The following is an 8,973-nucleotide window of genomic DNA, read 5'->3' as shown; positions in this document are numbered from 1 at the left end:
CAAACACACATACTCAGGCTGATGAAGGAGAGAGATGAAGAAAAGACAGATGTTTGGAGGAGGCCCCCATTTCCTGAGCCAGAATATCATCAACTCCACCAATGCTAGAGCCAAGAGGAGGGCAGAGCAAGGCCTGCGCTGCCCTGGAGGGCCAGCCCTGGGGGCTGATTCTGGGGCTCCAGGGCCCCACTCCCTGTAGGCGTGTCAGAGTCAGGCCTGCTCACACCTCCAGGCTGCTGGACAGCCCCTCTGTGCCGTGACCCTGCAGACACTGCTCTGGAGATAGTGCGAAAAAAATAAAAGCAAACAGCAAAATTAAATGGAATCTGAAAACAATAGGAATAATTTTATTCAATCAGATTTATTTTGAAGGACACTTTAGGGGTTAAGACACACATCAGAGGTACTGTCATTGCCTGGGGGAAAACAAAACAGAACCTGGTCAGAGAGGAGATCACAGGAGGGACTGATGGGGGTGACTCTCCCATTGAATCCACCTATACTGTCCCCAGGGGCTCAGGGATCCAATCCCTGATCCACACTTACCTGCAGCCTCAGGGTAGTTTCCTCTTTTTCCACCTGTGGGAAGAGACATCATGTGAGACCAGGGAGGAGTCAGGTCAGAAGCCTAAAGGAATCTTCAAATCCTGCAGAACAGGGAAGTTTCCAGAACTGTGAGTAAAGACCCAGGTCAGGACTGGGAGAAATGAAAGGAGGTGAGGGGGGACTGGACCAAATGCCCTCTGGGCAACACACGTGTGTGTGGATGGTACTTCCCATTAACCAGGCAGGGCAAGTTCTCCCTGGGACGTGAAAGCCCTCGGTGGACAAGATGCCCCACTCCCTTCCCTACCTGAGCGCTTCTTCCTCCACATCACAGCTGCAGCCACCGCAGCTCCAGTGAGCACAGCTCCAAGGAGAACCAGGCCAGCAATGATACCAAAGGTGGAAATGGAGGACTGAGGAGGGGGCACTGGAAGGGAAGGGAGATTGAGACCCTGAGCCCCAGGTCCCCCATCCTGAGCCACTAGAGGTTTTCCAGAAGGGGTCCTGATTCTTCCAGGCAGAAGCTAAGTACCCATGTCCCCTCCTTACTCCATCTCAGGACTTGTGGCTCCAGGAGCCCCTCATGCTGCACGTGGCACGTGTATCTCTGCTCCTCTCCAGAAGGCATCTCCACAGCCGCCCACTTCTGGAAGGTTCCATCTCCCCCAGGCCTGGTCTCCACCAGCTCCATCTCCTGGGTCAGGTCCTCCCCATCTCGCTGCCAGGTCAGGGTGATGTCCGCAGGGTAGAAGCCCAGGGCCCAGCACTTCAGGGTGACCTCATGCTCAGAGGTGGGGTGGTGGGTCATGCGTGTCTTTGGGGGATCTGAGGGGGTAAATCAGAAAATTCACACTTTGGGTGTCCTCCATGGACATTGAAGTATCCTCATGTGACCATCTTTGGAATGGACAGGACAACTGGTTTGGAAGGAAGAAACATAAAATGTAAAAAGCAGGGAAGTGGGGGGGAGGGGAATCTATGAGATTCTCTTATTCCTTAGAAAGTTCTAGAATCAGGATAAAAGTCCAGGCTAGGAGTGGAACACAGACTTTATTTCTGACGAGGGGGGAGGGAAGAGGTGAATGACAGAAAAGCAGGAATCACATAACTGAAAATGTTCTCAGACCAGAAACAAGACTGAGAGAGAAACTCGTGGTTCCCAAACAGGCCCCTGGTCAAAAGGACCCGGTGACGTGTGATGTCAGGGACTGTCTGTCTTTCTCAGGAGAGACGGGATCCCTTCCCTGTCCTTCAGGAGAACCAGGAGTCTCTGGGAGTCTCTCCAGTGCAGAACATGAAACCCAGGGGAGCCCCCCTCTCGGGACTAGAGAGAGGACTCATTTCCCGCAGTGACTCCAGGCAGGGGGGGCCCGGGAGGCCTCCAGGCCCCTCTTACCCGTGCGCTGCAGAGTCTCCTTCCCGGACTCCAGGAATCTGAGCAGCCACCTCAAGTATTTGTCCTCCACATACTTCCTGAATTTCTCTGCCTCACCCCGGGCCTCCCACTCGCGCCGGGAGATCTGAGCGGCCGTGTCCGCCGCGGTCCAGGAGCGCAGGTCCCGGTTCAGGGCCAGGTAATCGGCGCCATCATAGGCGAACTGTCTGTACGCGCGGAGGAAGAGCCCGTCGGGCCCCACGTCGCAGCCAGACATCCTCTGGAAGGTGTGAGAGCCTGTCCCGGCCCCAGAGTCACCCCGCGGTCACCACGCCCGCGCCCCCTCCCGCCGGGAATAAACTAAACAGAATGAAACGGGGTGAAAGTCCCGCAGGCTGTTCCCGGGCAGGTTGCAGAGAAGCCTGGAGGGGGAGACCCTGAGCGACCCCCGTCCGTGGGGATGGGGGTGCTGACCCGGCCCGGACCCGCGCCAGCTCACCGGTCTCGCTCTGGTTGTAGAGGCCGCGCAGGGAGTCCAGCTGCGCTCGGAACCACAGTGTGTTGTTCCTTAGGTTCCACGTCTCCTCGACGCAGTCCTCCTGAAACGCCAGCTTGGCCCAGGGATCCCACAGCTCCACACTCTGGTCCGGGGAGTCGCTGTCGAACCGCGCGAACTGCGTGTCGTCCACGTAGCCTACGGAGATGTACCGGGGCTCCCCGTGGCCGGGCCGGGACATCACGATGCAGAAAAACCTCAGGGAGTGGGGGCCTGGGGGCGGGAGGGGAGACCCGGGCTATTCTTCTCCCCTTCGGGGGCTCGAGTCCCGGGGGGCGCCCACGAGACAGAAAGTGGGTGAAAGACGAGTGAGAGCGAAAAGCGGCTGCGGGACGAACATGGCCGGGACTCGGGGGCCAGAGGAGGCTGGGGTCTCGGGGGACGGAAAGGGGCCAGGACGGGGCGGGCCTAGGTGGGGGGACAACTAGGGCGGCGGCGAGGTCGCGCCTTTCCCACGCCCGCCCGCGCCCTCGCTCCCGCCTCTGGGAGCGCCCTGTCCCCTCCCGACCCGCACTCACCCGCCCGGGTCTCCCTCGGGGCCGCGGCCCCCGCGAGCAGGAGCAGGAGGGCTGCGCCCCCCATCCCCCAGGACGCGCCTCCACCCGGGCTGGGGAGACGGAGTCCCGGCGGGCGGGCGAGGGCTTTGGAACGGGAGCCGCGGGGCTGCTGATTGGCTGCTCTGGAGACCTCCAGGCAATGGGGAGTGAGCCCTGGGGTGAGTCACCAGTATCCAGGAGGGAGGACCCGCCCAGGCTGTGACACGTGAAACTGGGGAGATGAGGAAGCCCCAACAGTCCCCTTCCAGCCCCAGAGAGCGCCCTGGGGACTGAGACCTTGAGAGCCACACCCCCCACGGCCACCCCCGCGCAGACCTGGGACTTTGCTGCCCCCTCCTCTCCTGCACCAAGACCTTTGTCACACCGTCTCCCTGAATCCAGGCCCAGGAATTGGGTCAGCGATTCTCAAACATTTTTCTTTCAGGATGTCTCTATAGTCTCACAAATTATTATGTATCCCATGCATAATATTTTTATGTGGGTTATAGCTTTAAATATTAACTTTACTAGAATAAAACCTTTCAAAAAGATGTTATTATGCTGGGAACCATGCTACTCACGTCGACTGACAAGGGTCCCAGCGTAGCACAGATTCCTGAAAAAGTCAGGAATCTCCTTAGCTGACTCCTGCTAGATTCTCATTTGTTTATGGCTAGTTTCTACCATTGTTAAAAAACGCATTTAAAAGTAAAATTGCAGGGCCTCCCAGGTGGCGGTGGCTCAGCAGTTGAGCGATGGGTTGCAAAGCTGCCTGCAGCCTCTGCAGCACCGGTTTGATCCCCTGATTCATTGATAACATTGGTTAGTTAGCATACAAATTCTTGACACAGGAATAGGGGAAGGATGCAGATCTTTGAGACTGGCCCAGGAGAACAACCAGCCTAGCAGGCTGCCAGGCCTTGTTTAGATATGCTTACTAAGGAAGCAAACTTGTCTTTTATTGACATTTCCACATCTATGGCTATTTTACAGGGAAAGATTCCCTTTTCCTTAACAGTTCCCTTTTCCTTTGCAGTTCCCTTCCAGTGACAATGGGTATGGTAGCTGTTAGAGTATGCATTCAAGAATAAGCCAACAACAATTTTGTGACTGGTTAAGCTACTAACCTTGACAGCACAAATAATGCACTTGGAAATAGTCAATGTTACAACTACTGATATGTCAGGTATTAACCATTCTGAGAACCAAAAGCTATAACCATCTCCGGCCCTGCCTCTGATGAAATATTTGTAGTTCCTTAAAACAACAATCAGCAATCTTACAGAAAAAGGAATTTTCCCTTGATCTAAAAGTTAGATATGGAAACTAGGCTGACTCGATAAGTATAGGAGTAATAGGAAGAAAAACTATTCTATTAGATTAGGAAAATTCCTCCCTTAATTGAGAGCTTGGGGCTAGGGAAGAGTCAGTGCAGCTTGCTGGCATTGATGCCCTCCAGACACTTGGTTCCTAAATATTGAATCAATATCTTATTAAAACAATATACTATTGTTACGGGACCAACAAAAGGAAAGTTACTTTGGGCTGGTCAACCACAGGTGTAGCTTGGAAACCACATTGGGCGCCAAACTGTTATGGAGCAGCCCTGATATAAAATGGGTTGCCTAGCTGTGGGTCCTCACCTGCACGATTAAAAGGGACTTATTAATACTCCACTACAGGCACACACAAAATGTTAATAAAAGGTTTATTTACAAGGGAAAGGGAAATGAAGAAATGTACAATTCAGAGAGAAAATAGAGAAATAAAGTCTTAAATGTGTCCTACCAATCAGCTGACCTGGAAACCCAATGGCACTCCGAGAGCTGGCTGGGAGCCATGAGCTGGCATAGAGACAAAAGGGAACCACCCAAAACCCATGTGTCTGGTTTTATACCAAACCTGGTTGCTTAACGCCACCCTCAGGTTCCAGCAACCTTCCATTTGGTGGTGATGGGAGTTGTCTTTCCCAATATCCTGATGGCTTTGGCCTGGGGTGGGGGTGGAGTTCACAAAGCCTGTATGAAATTAACTTTAGGACATCCTTTTCCCCCTAACACTATTAGATAATGATTTCTATTTAAAAGCCTTCTGTTTTTTGCTTTAATCAAATGGTTATATGTTAGTCTAAACTTTATAGGTTAGTTAGAAAAAATCCCTCTGTCTTCTGTCCCCCAAGTAACTTCCTTTGTTTCCCCAGCCCTTAGTTAACCCTTCACCATGGTAAACATAGAAATGTTAGCTTCAGTCACGTAAGTTTTTGCTAGTAATAAAATGATTGTTTAAGATAAATGACTATTCTAAGAACACTTTTGTTTAGCAACTGTGCCTTCTTCAAAATAAAGAATGTTACAACCTCTGCTGAAGGGCAAATAAACCCCTGGCTGTTCTAGAGGAAGATGTGATGATTGTTATCTTCCTACTCTTATACATATGCTTGTGTACTTTGTTTGCTTGTAATGAATAAATAAAGGGCTGCTGAGACCCTCAGCAGGATGATGTCTGCACCCTGATCAAGTGTTTGCATCTCCTCACTCCTCCTCCCCCTAATCCCTCAGATTTTTCTGTGCACTCTCATCCTTACAGGAACCCCTGACAGTGTTATAGGGCAGCCCCAATACAAAACAGAGTGCCTGACTGTGGGTCCTCACCCGCGTACTTAAAAGGACTTAATACTCTCCTGCAGGCACACACAAAAGGTTAATGAAAGGTTTATTTACAAGGGAAGGGCAGATGAGGAAATGTACAGCTCAGGGAGAAAAATGGGAGACAAAGTTTTAAATGCATCCTACCCGATCCGCCAATCTGGAATCCCAAATGGCACTCTGAGAGCTGGCCGCAAGCCAGGAGCCCTGAAGCCAGGAGGGGAGCGACAGAGCAAGAGACCCCAAGGCCCACGTGTCTGTTTTTTATACCCAACCTGGCTGCTTAACTCCACCCTCAGGTCCCAGCCACCTTCCCTTTGGTGGTGACAGGATTTGTCTTTCCCAATGTCTTGATGACTTTGGTCTGGAGTGGGGTGGAGTCCACAAAGCCTGTATGGGATTAGCAAAGAACATCCTTTTCCCCTAACAATTCCCCCCTTTCACTTTTTGCCACCATTTCCATGGTGATGAATATCAAATATATGGATGCTGGGATATTGTCTCAGATGAAAAAATTCCAGGGTTCAAGTGTGAAGGAAAACCAGTCCCTCCAGGTATTGTCCGTTGTGGAAAGCAAAAGTCCTCCATTCCTGGAAAAACAGTTCATCAGTCAAAGCCAAAAACAAAACATCTGGAGGCATTAGCCAGAACAAGACAGCAAATATGTCAAGATCACAGGAAAAAAAATCTTAAAATGGTTTAACTTATGTAAAAACAAATTCTCTCAACCTTAATCCCAAATTTTTGAACAGCATAGCAAAAGTTTTCAAAGTAAAGGTACTTTTAAACCATATTACCTATTTTTGCATAAAATCACAGGGCAGAATAACTAAGCAGCAATTTTAGCTGACTTTGTTGGAATACTCCATATAGGATCAGAGTGAACTGTGGACATCTGGTCCATGTAGGCTTCAGGAACAAAGTTGGTCTCATCAGACTCCACCTGGGCTTTCCTCTTCTCGAGGGTACCAGGGACTTTTTGTTGGCTGGGCTGTCCAATCCTGCCAATGGAGGCAGCTTCCTCACCTTCTTTGGAGGTCTCTGGAACCCTACGAACAAAGCAAACAGGTTCTCTTCTTCTTGGTTCAGCTCTGCTTCAACTTTCTGGAAGAACTCCACACAAAGCCACACAATGAAACTTATGTCCAATTTTTTCAGTTTAAGCAGACAAAATCCCTGTGGAAGTTATGCAAAAACAGACTCTGAGCTAAGTAGTAAAAGATTACTACCACTATTTTATGCTGTGTTGGTATCAAGGGGAGAGAAAATGCAAACACAAGTTAGCTTTGCTGGAAAAAAAAAAAAAAATTGCAACCTTGCTGCAGATCCCAGTCACCAAAACAAGAAAACTTTGTGGATTCAGAACAAAATGCAAAAATTTACCAGTATTATGTCAAAGAAAACTTAGTAAATATCAGGTGTATTTCCAAGTCTATTCAGTCTTTAGTAGGAAAGTTTTACTCTCAACAGTTCCATCAATAGGAATCTGTTGAGACCTTTTCTCCCTATATTTCCAGAAACAATTTCTGTAGATATTAAACAATTGAAGTATACAATATTACAAGGTGACAATCATCATTGACAATTTACATTCATATCAGGTCAAGGTGTTACCCATTTTCCCAAGTGACAATGCTTCCCTTCTAGTTTTACTCTACTAGATAAGCCAAATAGAACAAATTCATCTAATGCCTTTCCCAGAAGGAAAGGGAGAAACTTTGTGGAGTGTCTCAGGAGCTCTACTGAGGTTCCACAAAATTTCCTTGCATCAGCCAAATGACAGGCTACCAAATTTGTACTTGAATTTAGATTTCTGGGAAGCTTTGCCATAAATATCAGAAAAATAAGAGAAACAACAATGTTCAATCTCTATGAAGGCACCAACTTAGTTCAGTAGTACAATGATGACAATGAAACCATAACCTTTGTGTTTCCTCATAAATGGAGACTCTTTTATTTTTCTTCTTCAATGTCTGTGGGCACCATGTATACCAATTTGTCAACCCCTGGAGGCCAAGAAAAGGACACAAGGAAAGGACATACAAACATACAACATATAGACACAAAGAGCTCTTTAGTTACCATTTATCATGCGTGGGATATCTCATACAACTGCAGTTTCACTCATAGGCCAAAGTAACAAAAAACAAGCAGAGGAAAGAAAAAAAAATCTCAAAGTTAAAAACAAAAAGTTAAAAGGAAATACCAAAATCAAGATTGAAAGCCTTTCTGTGTAAAAAAAAAAAAAATAATGATAGCATATGCATGATCCTAGATGTTATTTCACATCTCCTAAATTTTGAAAGGAAGATTGGTTAGAGCATGTTAGTTTCCTCAGGGTTTCTTCAGAAAAAGTGAGTCCTTGGGTATCCTGCAACAATAACTGGAAAAGAAATCAGTAATATTCAAGTTTTTGGTCTTTTTCTTAAACAAATATCTCAAGTCCTCAATGGGTTCACAAGACCAATGGGACTTCGTCTTAAGGTCAGTTCCTTCTGGGCTTTTTGATCTAGTGGAGCGCCCGGGCACCCCTATTCTTTTTTTTTTTTTTTAAAGATTTTATTTATTTATTTATTTATTTATTTATTTATTTATTTATTTATTTATTTATTTATACATACAAGCACTGGGCACAGTCAGAAGCGCGGGAGGGCGAGAGAATCCACCAGAGCCAGAGCGGGGAGCAGAGCAGGCAGAAGGACCGAAGCACACCGCTGAGGGGAGCAGCGGGCAGCAGGAGAGGTCCGCGCGCCATGTGGGACCCTCCTCCGGTGGCCGGGGAGCAGCCAGGGATCGAACCGGCGCTGCAGAGGCCGCAGGCAGCTTCGCAACCCAGCGCTCAACCGCTGTGCCACCGGGGAGGCCCAAGGGCACCCCTATTCTTTATCTGAACCTTCTCAATGAACTATCATCTGTCTCCTTTCCTCTTCACTTGGCTCTAGATTCCTTCCACTCTGTCTATATTCCCTCCTATCTTCACCTGAGGCTCTACCCTGTGCTGTCATTTGTCTCCTTTCCTCTGTGTTGGGCTCTCGTTTCCTTCTCTGTCCGTATTCCATATCATCATCTGAGCCTCTACTCTGTGCTTACATTTGTCTTCTTTCCTCTCTCCTTGGTTCCTGGTTCTGTGTACTCCTTCTATATTCCCTCCTGTAACCCCTGTGTGAATCATCATATCGTGGTGTCCTCAGTCTTCTATCCTGCCTTCTGTAATTATTGCGTCTGCTGCTTCCCTGTTATCTGGGACAACTGTACTTCCAATGTCCCTCTTCCCTACAGAAAGCACACTGATTTCTTCCTAGGGGTTCACGTTTC

General features: G+C 48.5%; 1 protein-coding gene across 1 annotated transcript; it reads right to left on the bottom strand.

Moving 5' to 3' along the window:
* Positions 1-326: 326 nt before the first annotated feature.
* On the bottom strand, positions 327-3,092 carry LOC119251189 (HLA class I histocompatibility antigen, A alpha chain-like). The gene is made up of 7 exons (XM_054698200.1): positions 2,996-3,092; positions 2,421-2,690; positions 1,943-2,218; positions 1,096-1,371; positions 854-973; positions 547-579; positions 327-416 (listed from the first exon to the last, which is right to left on the bottom strand). The coding sequence occupies exons 1-7, from the start codon at positions 3,057-3,059 to the stop codon at positions 379-381; spliced, it is 1,077 nt and encodes a 358-aa protein (XP_054554175.1). The 5' UTR covers positions 3,060-3,092; the 3' UTR covers positions 327-378.
* Between the last annotated feature and the right edge of the window lie 5,881 nt (positions 3,093-8,973).

The sequence above is a fragment of the Talpa occidentalis genome, unplaced genomic scaffold, assembly GCF_014898055.3.
Source record: "Talpa occidentalis isolate TD23 unplaced genomic scaffold, MPIMG_talOcc4v2.1 talOcc4.2, whole genome shotgun sequence".
Lineage (NCBI taxonomy): Eukaryota > Metazoa > Chordata > Mammalia > Eulipotyphla > Talpidae > Talpa > Talpa occidentalis.
This window is presented reverse-complemented; position numbering and strand designations above follow the sequence as displayed.

Excerpts from the sequence above, each read along its gene's own strand:
- LOC119251189 (XM_054698200.1), bottom strand. The coding sequence starts at position 3,059 with ATGGGGGGCGCAGCCCTCCTGCTCCTGCTCGCGGGGGCCGCGGCCCCG. Across the intron at positions 2,691-2,995 it reads CCCGAGGGAGACCCGGGCGG|GCCCCCACTCCCTGAGGTTT; the intron begins GTGAGTGCGGGT and ends TCCCGCCCCCAG. Across the intron at positions 974-1,095 it reads GCCACAAGTCCTGAGATGGA|TGCCCCCTCCTCAGTCCTCC; the intron begins GTAAGGAGGGGA and ends CTTCCCTTCCAG.